The 15,707-nt window shown below is 45.4% G+C and overlaps 1 protein-coding gene across 1 annotated transcript in view; it reads right to left on the bottom strand.

Moving 5' to 3' along the window:
* The window catches only part of PCP4 (Purkinje cell protein 4), a 48,723-nt gene extending 41,825 nt beyond the window's left edge, over window positions 1–6,898 (bottom strand). Inside the window, exon 1 of the mRNA XM_068179566.1 lies at window positions 6,804–6,898. Within this exon, the coding sequence (XP_068035667.1) occupies window positions 6,804–6,812 (9 nt within the window). The 5' untranslated portion in view covers window positions 6,813–6,898. The remainder of the gene's footprint in view (window positions 1–6,803) is intronic.
* Window positions 6,899–15,707: the final 8,809 nt, after the last annotated feature.

Below are 15,707 nucleotides of genomic sequence, written 5' to 3'. Positions count from 1 at the left end.
GGCATTTGGACACTCAGACTCAATGTTAAAGATATTAAACACACAGCTCCAAACTTTTTGGCAGAGCTAGAGTCTGTGTTTCCACCCTTCTCACCAGCTCCTTGTCTCAGCCCAGGGATATCTGAGGTCTCCAAGGTCAGTCAGAAGGACACCTGATTTGGCAAGTTTTTTTACTTTCTTCTTTTTCCTTTTGTTTCTTACTTTCATCTCTCACAAAAGAGCTCTCTAACATCAGTCTGTCTACTGTTACAGCACTCACAGTGTCAGCTACACCACTGGTTAAGGTCATATTTCATGCACTCTAGACTAAGGTGATAATGCAAGAACATTCAGTGTCTATAAAGTAATACTTTTCTCTTTAAGAGGAAAGAGTTCAGCTGTAACTAATATTCAAGTCACATAGGCAGACAATTTTTGTTTCTTCTCTGACTAAACTTGTGCTTCTCCCTCCAAATTCCAGGCTAGTACATAAAAAAGGCTTTATCCCTCTTGGTATCAATTGATGATGTGAGACAGCACCAGCCAAAGACCTGCTCTGCATGACACTTGCCCAATTTACCTCTAAGCAGACTTAGTGTGAGGAAGCAGACATGGAGAGGAGGATAAACTGTGCCCCCAAATCCTGTCATTTGTAATGTTTCACAACTGATTTCCTCTGCAGTTGGCTTGCCAGTTATTTTGCTAGTAAGACTAATGTTTATAGTTTGCCTCACACCTCTTTTTTATAACAGAACTAGAGATTGGTTTTTTGAATTAAAATTAGAGGACAAAGTTAAAAAGGGGATTATTTATGATTTGACCTAGTTTATAGGTATCTACCATATTTTTTTTATTTATTTAGAAACCCAATATCCAAACAAGTGAAGAAACAGAAGAGCTTTCCTTAGAAAGAGGGGGATTGTATGTTTATCTTCATGAGATGATCCTGTGCCTTGCAGAGAACGTGGTACATGGCTCAGGGAATTGAAGAAAGGCATTGCTTTCCCCCATCCTCTTCAGCCAATGTCTCAGGATTGACATAACCCAGTGTTTAGCCCACTCTGTTACAAGCTCTTCCACAGCTGAGTTAGAAGCAAAACATGCAAACACATTTTCCAAACCATCCCTACAAAAAACTGAGACAGACAAGAGCAAATGGCAGTTTGGAAAACAAATATTTTATTTAAATTAAAAAAAAAAAACATAACAACAACAAAAAAATCAGAAAGCTTTAATGAAAATGCCACTGCTGTCCCTGCTGAAGTTAACTGCTACTTCACACCACATTTCATCACTAGCATGATCTAGATAATGTAATAACTGTTGGATGATGACTCCTATTAGCTTGCCAATTCATTACAAATTTAGGGATATTGAACTGGAAACTAATATTCCTTTGCAATCTGAAATTATATTGTACTGTCAAGTCCTGCAGCATGAAGGCTGGAGTAAGTTACTCTTTTACAAGGAAACATGAAATCAAAGCACACTATTAAAGCTAAATGTCCTTTTTTAGTGTGTTGCCTGAATCTGTTGGCATTCTATACATGGCAAGAAACCCGTGAGCTTCTGCCAGTGTCATCAAATTAAGATCAATTTCCAACATCACTTCTAAGTGCTATTTTAGAAGATGCTTGATCCCACTGAAACCACACTGATGGAAAGAGTAGGCAAAGTGACAGATGTAAAACTTATTGTTCTCCCTTCTTCCTCCTCTTTTGAGCTGCAATTTACCACTCAGCTAATAAATAGATGTGAGTTAAAATTAAAAACTGATGTTCATGTGCTTATCGATCCCACCCCCATCCTGTAACAGCTGCAGAATTTCCTCCTCCTCTCTGCCATGTTCTTGCTGGGGTTTTTAGAGCTGCAGTTTTTGTACCTATTGTGGGTATGAGAAGGCAAATAATTAACTATTAGGGTCATGGCAATATCTGAAAAATGCAACCAGAAGGGCTCCCCAAAGTGAGGGGCTGGCTTAGACACTCACCAGGACTGGAAGCACCAGAGCAGAGAACAGGAGCTCCTCTAAACAAATATGGTGTGCTCTTCCCTTACAAACAGCAGTTCTCAGGCTTAGTGCCATCAGGATTACGGTTGTATAATCCTCCCTTGTGTCTATGTGGTTCCAAGATGCTAAATACCATTTCAATGGAATGGTTTCAAGGGAATTCAGGAAAACAACCCAGGGAAGAACCTCAGTTATACCATTTAACCACCTGAAGCAGACACAGTTTCAGCCAAAGACCTCCACTTACACCTAACATTTCACACAATCCCTGTCCTTCTCCAACAGCCTCCTGCTGGACATACCTGTCCAGAGGGACAGGAACGTGTTCCAGGTTCTTCCTCAACTCTGGGGGAAAAGGACACTCTCTCCAAGCCTGCCTGCTGTGGGACACGCCCAAACCATGGGGTATCACTTGTTTGGAAAGCAGAGGCTGCCTTGCTGGTGGCTGTCTTACAGACACACTTCAGGCACTGGTGAAGCTCCTTTCTCAGAAGAACATCTTTGACCCCATGCAGCCTGCATCTTTGCTCTGCTGGCTGCTTGGACACCTCCCAGTGAGGGTGGCTGAACTCCGAAGCAAAGATTCAGCTCTCCAGGCTGCAGAGCAGAGCTGTCTGCATGAGCACACCCACCAGGACAGCTCATCCCCCAGGAAGATCCTGCACCTCCCAGTTACAGGACACACAAACACCCTCCATGACCCTTTTGAAGGTGGGCACAGCACAACAGGGGCTGCAGGATTCCAAAACCTACCTAAGGGAAAAGCAAAGAGCCTGGTGTAGCTCAAAGAAGCAAGAATTTGGTGATCTTTGCTTTCAAAGCCTGACCAAAAATTCTGCATTTATGCAGAGATCAAGTCCCCAGCTCCTCACCTTCCCAAGTAAGACAGTCAGACCCTAACAGCTCTCTGAATTTCACGTGCCTGGTTGCTCAACAGCTGTTTCCAAAGGAAAGCCAGAATATTCTTGCTGCTGTCTGGTAACCAGGCTGATTCTCAAATATAAGAGGCTGCTGGCTCAAAGTACACACCACTCAGGGGGTGCACATCAGCAGCCTGGCAATCAGTGCTGCACTTCACTCCCATTGCACAAGGCCTTTCCAGTGCACGTTCTTCAATCACAGACGCCTCAGGCAATCAAAAAGAGATTTCCCAAATGGCTCTCCTAAAGTCACACACCTAAATAACACCTATGAAAGCTGAGCTTGTCCCCCTACACCTGTAGCACCACTCTGATCCTTTAAAAACAAAAGGAAATAAATGCATCCAAGGCAATCTCTGCTGAAGACGCCTCATCCCTGAGCCACTAGAGCAGCACCCATGGCTGTGAGACCACATTGTTCAAATGCTCTCCTTCCTAAGCCCAGAGCTGATTCCTCATGATAACCACGAACATTCCACACAGAAGGCAAGAGTGAACATCATAAAATGTCTGTGTGGTTGAATGTTTCTTTTGAAGCCTCACGGCAGGGGAATACCACGACCCACCATCATCTGCAACATTTCAGGATAGTTAAATGACTGACCAGGTGACAGGATTCCCTGTGGTGAATCGAGTTTGTGGCTGATGTGAGTCTAGAGGCTCACTGGCACCACTGCTGACTGTGAATAAAGATTTGGCATTGGTCTGTGGGCACATTACCCAAGATCTCTTCCCCCAGTTCAGCCTGTGTGACTGGAGATCTTTAATGGAAGCCAGGCTGCATCTCATGGCTGCTCATTGACAGCAGCTGATACATTTCAGGACAGCTCTCCTCTCCAGGCTCATTAAAAACAACAGAGAACAGCCACAGACCTACAGAAAAGGCTCCCCAGTTATTTGAGGCCAGACTTTCACAGCTAAAAATGCATTTCAATGTACACAGACATTCCCAAGGAATTCCCATACAGCTAAGGGACATGCCTGCCACTAAAGCAGGCAGCAGGAAGCATAAATCACAATTTGCAAAGACACTAGGTCAACTCTTACACCTCACATTCCCACTGACTACATGTAGGGCCAGACTTCTGCCCAGAAGAAGGAACTCATTAAACACATTTTCAGAAAGATACTGCAGAGAAAGTAATGTTCATCCTGCAGAAAAGGTCCTTATCCTTCCTGGAAAAATATAAGATAGCTGCTAGAAAATAGAGAAGTACTACAGTCAGATGAATAACTGCTTCCTTTTCAGCTTTTTATTCCAGGAGACTGGTGATCACAAAATGGTTTGGGTTACGAGGGACCACTTTAAAGATCATCTTGTTGCACACCCTCCACTATCCCAGGTTGTTCCTGGGACACATCCAACCTCTCCTTGAGCACTTCAGGGATCCAGGGGTAGCCACAGGTGCTCTACAAAACCTGTTGAAGTGCCTCACCAGACTCATAAATCACCCAAATCACTGCCCATAAACAGGAAAGAAATTAATTTTGCTTGAAGCAGTAAAATGAGAATTCATGCAAAGTCTCAGTAAATAACTCGGGGAGATGAAAGCTCTTCTTAGAGATTTCTGTGATCGCATTTCCAGCACTGCTCAAATCCAGGCAACTGGTAACATAAAGCAAAAAAAAATTCCCAACAGAAAACCTTCCCACTTTCCCAACACTGTTGTATGTGGGATGATCTATTGAAGGCTCTAATTGAGCCTCTTTTCAATCACCCAGTCCACAATTTTTTTTTAGCAGATTAAGCCAAAAATAAAAGTATCTTTCAATTACAGCATTGCAAGCTAAATCCACGGAGACCCCCCCAAACAGCAAACAGTTATCCAAGAGCTTCCCTTCTGCTTAGGGGTTTTTGCCTCATTGTTTTAACAATCTTTTGCAGTGAGGCGGTTTGGGGTGGTGTAGTTGCTCTCCTCTGCCTTTTGAGGAAGAGCTGACAGCAAGGAACAGCAGGGAGGCTTTTCTTCACTGGAGCTGAGAGTGATTAATTCCCCAGTTCTGTCAGGGGAATGACAGCAGCACTGAAGACACTGAGTGCTCAGTCTCACAGGTACAGGACACAGCTCTGCACCAGGGAAACATCTCCCAGCTCCAGGGGTGTGCCAGGAATACAGCTCTGTCAGGCACAAACAAATGCACTGGGAATAAAGAACCCCTGTGCTGGTAGCAGGGAGGATCTTTATCTTCACTGTGTCTCTTTAAATCCAAAAGGCAATCAGTCTAATTCAAATTATGAAAGGTAATTACTGAGCAAATACAAAAATCCCAGCACAAAGCTGGGACAAGAACGCCTCGTATAGTTACAGTAGATACAGCAGAACCACTCAAGCATCATTCTTCTCCGTAAAATTTTCCCCCAGATTATAAATTTAAAGTAAATTTTAGTGCTGCTGCATCTCACAGCACACTTCAGCCAGCCTGGGCAGCAAAGTCACAGCGGCTGAAACAAACAAACAAACAAAAAAAAAAAAGAGGGCAACAAAACCCCAAACAAACACTGCATGAACTCCAGCCAGGTGATAGAAATACAGGCAGCAGCAGAGGAGGAGAGGTCGTGAAGAGATCCCTGTGCCTGATCCCTGCAGGCAGCAGAGATGAGGATTTCCTCTGCTCTCCCCACCTGACATGACCTGAAAGCCAAAAATGTGAGCTGCTCCTCACAAATCCCTGCACCACAGACCAGGCTGCTCCTGCTTTTCATCTCTGGCTTACACCTCGTGGAAAAGCACAGCTGAGTGTAACACCTGCACAGCAAACCGTCACAGCTTATCCCGTGTCACTCTCAGTTTTGCTTCTAAAAAAGGAAAATCCCATTTGTTAACGGAGTAGCAGGTGTTTTGTAACAAACAGCCTCCAAAAATAGGTGCTGGGTTACAGGTACCTCTGCTGATTCCCAAAGAATGAGATGAGCTAGAGAATGTGGGATCTCTGAGCCGAACCTAAGGAGTCATTCTGTCTAATAATACATTTAACTAAAAAAAAAATTCTAGTCTGAGCTTTTCCACTGCAGAGAAAAAAAAAAAAAAAGGCAAGCAAAAAACCCCACAAGTGCAAAATTTCAGCTTATTTATTTACAAGGGTACAAGTGATCCTTACATGTTTGGCACTGTTTACATTTTTTCGCCTCGATTGCAATCCTTCTCAGGACGCTACTTACAAAGTTTACATCAGCACCCAGCCAAAAACAGAGCGGTTTTTTCCATGAGCTCTGGCAGGCAACTTTCCCACAACTTAACTTTAACTAAAACCCCCCTTCCCACACAGGAAAGCTCCGGGTGGGCAGGTATGAGGAGAGGAGACTCGGAGGTGATCTTATCGCTCTCTACAACTTCCCTGAAGGGTGGTTGCACTCAGGTGGGGTTGACCTCTTTCACCAGAACCAGAGGACACAGTCTCAAGCTGCGTCAAGGGAAATATAGGTTGGATATTAGGAAAAAAGTTTTTTACACAAAGGGTGATAAAATACTGGAATGTGACTGCCTGGGGAGGTGGTGGAGTCACCATCCCTGGATGCGTTTAAAAAAAAGGACTGGATGTGGCACTCGATGCCATGATCTAGTCGAGGTGCTAGGGCATGGGTTGGACTCGATGATCTTGAAGGTCTCTTCCAACCCAGACATCCTGTGAATTCCCGCGGATTCGTAATTAGGGATCTCCACCGGCGTGCCTGGTCCTTCAAAGGGCAAAGCCACCACCGTGCCGTGTGCGCTCTGCAGGCTCGCACACACCTGAGGGGACGCGCGTAACGGGAGATGCTGCGAGCCCCTCCCGGGACCGCCCCGCGCTCCCAGCCCGGGACGCGCCTGTCGCCCGCGGAGAGGCGAAGGTGACCCCGACCCCCCCCGTCCTGTCCTGTCCTGCCCGCCCCGTCCCCGCCCAGCCCGGCTCACCTCGCTCATGTCGCGACAGTGGCAGCGACAGTGGCAGCGGCCCCGCCGGCGCTCAGCGCTCCCGCCGCCCCGCGACGCGCGTTAAGAAGCGGCGCCGCGCGCCCGGCCCGGCCCGCGCCAGCCAATCAGCGCCGCGCGCGCGCGGGCCCCACCCAATCCCCGCGCTCCCCGCGTCCCGAGAGCGCGCGGCGCCCCCTGGCGGCCCCTCAGAGCCCTCACGGCCGGGAGCGCTCCCCGCGCCCTCCTCCTCCGCCTCCTCATCCTCCTCTTTTATTTCCCTCCTTGTCCTCCTCTTCATCCTCATCCTCCTCTTTTATTTCCCTCATTTTCTTCCTCCTTTTCCTCCTCCTCCTCCTCCTTGTCCCCCTTCCCCCCGCCCTTCCCCGAGTGCTCCGCACCATGCGCGCCACGCTGGGGTGGCTTCGGGCATCCCCACACGGGAGAGACACGAACTCCAGGTGTGCTGGAGGCAGCCTGGCAGTGGGGAATTATCGCGGCAGATGGGGTGAATAAATGAAATGGGGAACGTTTTTGGCTTTCTGCGGTGAGGGGGGGGAGGCACTGGAACAGGCTGGCCGGGGAGGTTGTGGGTGCCTCAAGTCTGGCAGTGTTCAAAGCCAGGTTGGAGCCTTGAGCAGCCTGGAATGGTGGAAGGTGTCCCGTGGCAGAGGGGTTGGGGCCAGATGATCTTTAAGATCCTTTTCTAACCCCTTAACGTTCTGCAATCCTATAAACCAGGCAGAGAATCACTGCTCTGCTCACCCCTGGCTTTCCTCTCTGTCTCATCAGTCTTGCTGTCATTCCTGTTAAAATATACAGCATTTCTTCCACAGATACAGGGAAAACAGCCCTTTCTATCATTTCTCTGAGTGGTTAATTAGAGCAAGACTTTCGGATGTGTGCTGTTGTGCTCTAGCATCCGTCTTTCGATGGAGCACAATTGCTATATTTGGCAATACACACTCAGATTGTCTGACTCACGTATCTGTGAAAAACTATAGGTTCAATTAGCTCTGGGAATGCACTTAACTCCCTCAATTTTTTCTCAAATCGATAAAAAAGTTAAAGTATTATATTGGAGAGCCCAAGAAGCTTGACAAGCCCTCCCACTTCCAGGGACTGCCTTGCAGCGGCCTCATCTCTTCGCCAACATCTGTCTTCAGGGCCAGCATTAATAGAGGCAGGGAAATAAATTCGATGAGAAACCACATCTTCCCTTGGAGCTGGAGAGGCAGGAGGGGCTGGGCTCCTTCATCTGAGGATGAGGAGGCTCTACGGGCAGTGGAACTAGGGGGGTGTTTCCTGGAAATATTTTAGGGATGCTGGCCAAATATGTAGGGACAGGATCAGGATGGCTGGAGCTGAATTTGGCATGGGATATGAAAAGTAATAAGGGCTTCTACAAGTGTGTCGGCCAGAAAAGGAGGAGAAAATAAAATTTACCCTTCTGGGAAACAAAACAGGAAATCTGAGGTACTGAACACAATTTTTGCCTCTTTCATCATACCACTATTCCCAGGACCTCCACCAGCACTTGGCATTTTTTAAAATTAACATGAATTGTCCCGGTTTTTGTTGTCAGTGGCCCAAGCAGGCAACAAACATGGTAAGAGTTCATTGCATGAGCAGCTTCAGGAGCTGCCCTGTGAGGACCCAGAATAAAGATGATGGAGTTTAGCCCCTGAAGAAGCTGTGTTTCATGTGACACCTTTTGCAGTGAAGAGCAATTGTGGGTGTATTGCATTAGTATTCCTGTTCTGACAGGAGTGCCACTGGTCTGTCAGCTTATGGGTACAAGGCACAATGCTAACATAAATTATTAACAGAGTATTGCTGATCAAAGGGCTCCCAATCTCATGGGAAGAGACAGACCGCTGAGAGGAAATCTGTTCAGGTCCCTTTGACTCTGAGAGGAATCGCGTCGGTCTCGCTCTTCACCATCAAAATAAATGTGTCAAATCCAAGCAGATAATCTCCTGGTGATAATGGAGGCTGTGTGCCCCGAGAAGCAGGTTAGCAGAGAAAGCTCTTTGCACTAAATGCTGCAGGAGAACATACAAAATTCTTATTTTCTGATCTGTTTGGAGGAGTTCACAGTTTCAAGAGAGGCACCCTGGAGGGCACGCTGAGCTGTCTCTGGGAGGTGGCACTCTGGAAACACAGTACCCAGCCTAGTGCCTCTTCTAGGGGAACAATGCTGAGGTGACAGTGCCCTCCAAGCAGCGACTCTGCTCTGAGGACAACTTGCACATTTTGTGGCATGCAGACACAGTAAAAGGTGCATTATCTGCAGAAAGGTTCTTGAGTGAGCACAGAACTCCCCTCTCCCAGGGAAAGCCTTTGACCGGCAGAGATGTATCTGTCCTCTCTCTCCCTCTAAATCTTGTTCCTTGCCTCCCAGCTTTGCATGTCATACACTGCAGAAAATTTCCATAGCCAGCCAGAGCCATCCAGACATGAACTTTGAGCTGAAATGCTCTGTGCCTCTCCTACTTCTCAGTGTGGACCTGATGAACATAATTGTTCACAAACACACTGATGCCTCCAAACCGTGGGTCTAACCATCTTAAATGGACAAATCCCAAGTTCTGGGAATGCAGCAGCAACCTGAGCTTTTCAAAAGGTTCTTACGATAAAGGTAACTCTAGTAGTTGTTTTATTTATACCCTGCCATTTTTGCTGTCTGATGGCACCATATTTTAGTTTTGAGGTACCCCTTTCCCTGTCAGCCTTTCCTCAATTTAAAGGTGTCCCAAAGTTCTGCTTTTACTTAAGTGCACAGCTAAGTAGTAGCACTTCTAAGCAGAGAAAATATTCTAAGCAATCTATTTTCAAGAGCCATTATATTCTGAAAATTGACTATTAAAATACCACCTTCTTATTCATCAAGTCTGCACTCAGTGTGTGTTCAATCTTGTCTGCTGGCATATGACTGCAATTTTACTGCCTTTTACTCCCACTTACCTGAGAGATTCAGCAGAGAGAAGAGAAGAGAATCTGAGCTGGGTGTTGGAACGGAAAGGCTCTCAAGCTTCCAAGGAGCTTCACCTGTTTAAGGGGACTGAAAACGGCTCTTCTGTGCCAGACTGAGCAATCCATAATTGCAGAAGTGTGTGTTAAATTCCTGGAATGATTTGGGTTGGAAAGACCTTAAAGATCATCTTGTTCCAAACCCCTGCTGTGGGGGCAGGGAATCTTCCACTAGATCAGGTTGTTCAGAGCCCCAAAGAGCTTTCAATTCCAGGGGTGGGGAGTCCACAACCCCTTGGGCAACCTGTGCCTGGACCTCACCACCTTCACAGGGAAGAATTTCTTCCCAATATCCCACCCATCCCTGCCTTCTGTCAGTTTGAATCCATTCCCCCTTGTCCTGTCACTACATGTGAAAAGTCCCTCTCCAGCTCTCTTGGAGCCCCCTGAAAGGGACTCTAAAGTCTTTTCTTCAGGCTGAACAGCCCCAGCTTTCTCAGCCTTTCCTCACAGGAGAGGTGCCCCTCTGGTGCTGTATTTGTGCAAGGAGAGAGCTGGCTGTGTGCTCAGTCTTTGTCACTGACAGCGACACACAACTGCACAGTCTTGCTTGGCTTTTGATCCCACCACTGAAGGTGTCTGCAAAGTGAAGTGGTTTGACCAGAAGCACAGAATTGCTCCAGAAGAGACAGAATCACAGAATCCTTTAGCTGGAAAAGACCTCCAAGACCATCAAGCCCCAGCTGTGTCCAATGCCCACGTTGTCACCCCGCCCAGATCATTGAGTGCCACATCCAGCCCTTCCTTGGACACCTCCAGGGATGGGAACTCCAAACGTCCCTGGGCAGCCCCTTCCAGGGTCTGACAATCCTTTCCAGGAAGAAAATCCTCCTGATGTCCAACCTGAGCTTCTTCTGGCACAGCTCGAGGCCATTTCCTCTTATCCTGTCACTTGTCACCTGGGAGCAGAGCCTGACCCTCACTTGGCTCCAAACTCCTTTCAGGAGGTACCACCGAGTGCAGGGGAAGATTTCTCCTCAGGCTGTTGCACTTTTCAGTCAAAGTTTGATTCAAATCAAGTCCAAAAATATCAAAATGAAAATACGGCTGTGCCTTGAACAGCATTCCACATTCCATCAGAGCAGAACTGCTCTGCTTGGTAGAATATATTTGAATTTTGACTGTGACAGCAAAAACTGAAGTTTCCCAGCACTTGAAATTGGTACAGTGAAGTGAAACTCTGCCTCTTGCTGGTTTTACACTATTATTTTTTAAAGAGAAGAAACAACTTCACACAAACTTTCTGGGGAAAAAAAAAAAAAAGTCCATGTGGAAGGTGAAATTAAGGATGTTGATTTCAAATGGAAAGCTTTTGTTCCAGAAAGACGTGGGCTTTTGAATCCTAGAAAACAGGAGAGGATCTGGATCACAGCCTTAATCACAGAGATTATGCTGTGATTATAGGCTTTGGTAACAATAGATTTAACAAGCATAGCCTCAGATGCTAGATGATGGATGACTGGTCATCTCAGATTTATCAGCTAATTTGCCCAAGAAAAAATCTAAAGAGCCAGTTTCCACAGCTGAACTCCCATTAGTATGCCTTCTTACCTTTTAATTAAGAAGCTAATGGCTGTGGGTACTTAATCAACAAAATACCTTTAAAGATCTGGGCCTGAGGGCCTTTGTTACAACCTAACCTTTGTTCCCATACAAGAGGAATGAGTCAATGGCTCCAACAGAATCTTATTGCTGTCGTTGTCACAAAGATATCAAATATAATTTGAAAAATTGCGGCTTTTCTCAGGAGAGTTAGAAGACACCACTTACTGTACAGTGTGAGTCATCTTCCATCCTAAAAAAATACAGCCCAAAAACCAATCACCCAAATATGTGTGTCAATTCTTCTGTCTGGCCAAAGAGTTTTAATGGATTTCATTCAGAGCTGCGTCCTTAACTTGGACAGACTTGTTAAGAAAGCCATTTTCAGTTTAAGCCAAACTCCCTAAACTTTTGAAAGCCTGATGAATGTTCTGGGGTTTGACTCCTTGACTGGCTCAGCTCTGCAGAGGATGTGAAGATGTGGAGCATTCAGATGTTACCTGGCGCTTACCTATGGCAGTTCCCCTCTTAATTAGAAGGTAAAAAGACATCATAATTACCAGTTAACAATTTTCAATCTCTGTACAGGCAAAGGAATTAATGTGATTTAGAAGATCCACAATTATAACTTGTGATGTGGAGAGATAAGGAAGATTTAAGTAGATTTGTTCCCTTACTTTACTTCAGTGAGTTTGGGGAGGTTAAGGGCAAATTCTCAGGGAGTCTCTTCCCTAAGTCCCCGTTGAGATAATGGATCTAGAAGGCTCCCAGCTTCAAAAGGGTTGAGGTAATATCCCTGTCAGTATCAACCTCTGGGAGGACCTCAGGGATCCCACCCTTTTCTCCTAACCCAGCTGCAGAGAACTGGTTTGGCCAAAAATGAGACCCCATCCACCAAGCAGCACCCAGCACTGCTGCTGGACTGGGGGAGCTGCTGGATTATTATTTTTTTGGTCTCTGTAACAGCAAAAAGCTGAGGTTCAGAAGAGTTTCTCTCCTATTTGTGTTTCATCTTTTAGACAGAGCAGAGCCCCCAGAAGAACCTCTGACCTTGGTGTCGTAGCAGACCCAAATTTGGCCAGACATTTTACAGGAAAACGAATAATGAAGTTGAGACATCCAAACCCTTTCTTTCCACTTCATCTAGAAACCTTTCTATTGCTGTGTTGACAGTAATTACACATAACACATTCCAGTAAAAAGAAGGTAAAGTCACCAGGTCAAGTGATGCATAGTTAGTGGCTGCCAAAAGACGAAACAAGTATGAACTCACTTCATCTCTGCTCTTCCCTCATGCAAATGCACGTTGGGATTCCTCACTTTCTCAGAGGGCACAAAAATGCCTCTGCTGTGCAGGATGGGCAGGGATAGGGCATGACAGAGCAGTTTGCTGAGGAGGGAGAACCCTTATCAATGTAAGGACTCACACATAAGAAGGTCAGTGAACAGCAGGAGTTGTCACTATTGCTAAATCCCTTCTTTAAAATATATTTATGGACTGGTAAGTGAAGTTTGGCAGTTCTCAGCCTCAGCTGCTGGGGCCTATTTTCCCCTGCATGCCTGGTTTTTGAAAGGAGCCAGTTAGAATTAATGTTACATACAACATTGGCTGGAGGTAGGAAGCATGAAATGGGCTTGATACTTCAAGAGGCCCTATCTAGATTTATTTTCTACATTCAGTTTATTCACAAAGTAGAGTCTCTTCCACTTAGCAAGGTAAAGGTATTTACTCAGCAGTCAGAAATTGAGCCAGTCAAGGGAAAGGTGAGCTCAGCACTTTTTAATATCTGAGCTGTGAAGTGCAACAACAGACTGAGATACATTGGGCTGCCTTGTAGAAATACCCATTTAGCAATGGGCATAGTCAGGGACCCAAAACCAGGCACTTTAGCACAGCCTGTTCTGTCCCACGGAGTTAAATCTTTTAGCTATGGTTGGATTGCTGAGAGGAGTGTGAGGCATGGAAAGGAAAGGAGAAATAAAGTATGCTACCAAAAAAAAAGATCCTGTTCAGCATCTAAAGACCTAAGATGATGAATAGGTGCAGCTAATTTGTCTGAGTCTTTTTTAATGAGAGTCTTTGTAATTTTTTATGTTAAAAATGATAAAATGGAGGAGGAAATAAAAGCAACTCCCTGATGACTGATGGAAAAGGATGACCCCTCACTTTTAACAGAAATAAATGCCTAGTTCCCTTTCCTTCATCTTTCTTCTGCAATGTCTGTGTTACCAATAATAACACCTCATGTAGCTATTTCCTATGGGCTCATGGTGACATTTCAGTTTAATGGCTGATGACTTTTCTGAGGCCCTTGCCCACCTTGTATCCTTGCTAGAAAGTGCTCTCTCTGAGCCAGTCTCTTTATCTGAGGTATTATTAAGTGAAGGTTCTTGCAAAGGTCAGCACAACTCTAAAATAGATTCACGTTCACAAAAGGGAAGTGGTTCTCTGTCCTGGCTCACTGTGGTGCCATTTTATTCAGAGTTTTCCATGGTGGTATTTCCAAAGTACCATCAGAAGGTGAGGCTGGAAGGTCTGGGCTCTCGGGGATCTTTCTGCAGACCATGAAAGGGAAGTTTCCCCTAAGGTAATTTCAGGACATAACTGACCACCCAGATTTGTGCCCTGTCAGAGCATCTCCCACTTCCTCCCCCTCCCCCTCCTTTAACTTTCTGCTCGGGTGAGGGAAAGAAAAGATCCCAAACCTCTTTTTTGGTCATTGTGGCTACCCCTAAGGGCTGACACAGAAACCTTTCTGCTGAAAGATGAAAGTCTTCTATGGATGGCACTGGAGGAGGGTGAGAACAAGGCCAAGCTCTGGGATCCCCCAACTCCAACCTCCCAGGCTGCATGTCTGGCACTGTGCTGCTCCTACAGCTTTTTTCTACTGATGTTACCTCTTTAAAATGTAAGTGAGGTGACGTGGAGCTTGTTTAACACTTGCTGCTGCGTAGAAATTAAAAATAGCTGCACATTGTTACCTGGGACTAGGAAAAAAGCACAGTGAGGTTTAATGCATTCTTGGGTAGTTGGTTTGTCCCTGTGCACCTCAAGCACCCTGAAGCACAAAGAGGTCTGACATTTTACACCAGGATCTGGCCAGAACAAAAGTCCAGTCAGTGCACCCTTAAATGACCAGAAATAAAATAATTTTGACTCAATTAGAAGGAGTTCAGGCCTTACAGTGTCCTTGGCAGTGTGATGGAGGACTGGCTATGAGCTAATGGACAAACTAGATCTGATCTCAGCTATAAAAAACAGGAGTACTCCTGGATTTACATTTTTTTCATGCATTTTATTTGTATGAATAATAAGTACGTTCATTTATATAAATTACTCAAAGGAGTTTGTGAAGGTCAGAGGAATCTAATCCCAGGTTCTCTTAAATATTTAGTTTATAATCTCTTTGCATTTAAAGTTTCAGAAGCTGAAACTTTAATGATGTTATAGAACTGTAAACAGATGAGTTCACCTGATATTGAGGAAGGCAAGGGTGTTAAATAACATAGCTCTTACCCAGGAAGGACCAAAAACCTGCTGGCTTATTTTACAGAGCACATTGCCATTTTGCTGAGCATGTATCTATCCTGTTTCATTTTTCAAAGCAATTCAATGGAATTCAAAGCAATTCATAGAACCAAAGAATAATTTAGGTCAAAAAGGGATTTCTGGAGGTCATCAGTGGAACAGCAATGAAATACTGAATGCAAGGAAACAGTTCAAACACTTGATATAAATTTCTGGACGCCGTGTGCAAGGAACTCTGTCCTAAACCTGGATTTTTTATTCTTGTTTGTGTGTGTGCATTGATTTTGTCAATAACACATTGTTATGGTGCCGGGTGGCATTAGCTATGTGACTGTATTTTTATACTAATTTCAGATGAGTAAAGAGGGCTTTTGTGTGAGCTCAGTGTAGCTCCAACCTCTAGCAGGAGATTTCAGTAGCCCTAACACACACTCACAGGCCTCCTGCTGCCATCTGGTCAGGAGCTGTTCCTTGGTTGAGAACTTTGGAGTTTCTATGAAGTATGCCCAAATTTTTGGGAGGCACAAAATCTTCAAATCCAGGGCCCGAAGGCAAGGGCTGCCCCATGCTGGACCTATCTTAGCCTGGTACAGGAGGAAAACTCTGCCAGTCCTGTTCGAGCCAGTGTGGGTGACACAGGATCTTTAATGATACCTGAAGCTTTACTTCCTAATGGGATTTTCTGTGGTTGTTTGTTCTGGAGAGCTCAGTTTGATGAGCACTGATCAGGACCTAGACTGAGAAGTAGGTGAATGGCCACTGTGTCCACATCCTCACCAATACCTTATTAAGCAGGATGGTTA

This window comes from Anomalospiza imberbis, chromosome 2 (assembly GCF_031753505.1).
Source record: "Anomalospiza imberbis isolate Cuckoo-Finch-1a 21T00152 chromosome 2, ASM3175350v1, whole genome shotgun sequence".
NCBI classification, from domain to species: Eukaryota; Metazoa; Chordata; class Aves; order Passeriformes; family Viduidae; genus Anomalospiza; species Anomalospiza imberbis.
The sequence above is the reverse complement of the archived record's forward strand: the minus strand, read 5'-3'. Positions and strand labels throughout refer to the sequence as shown.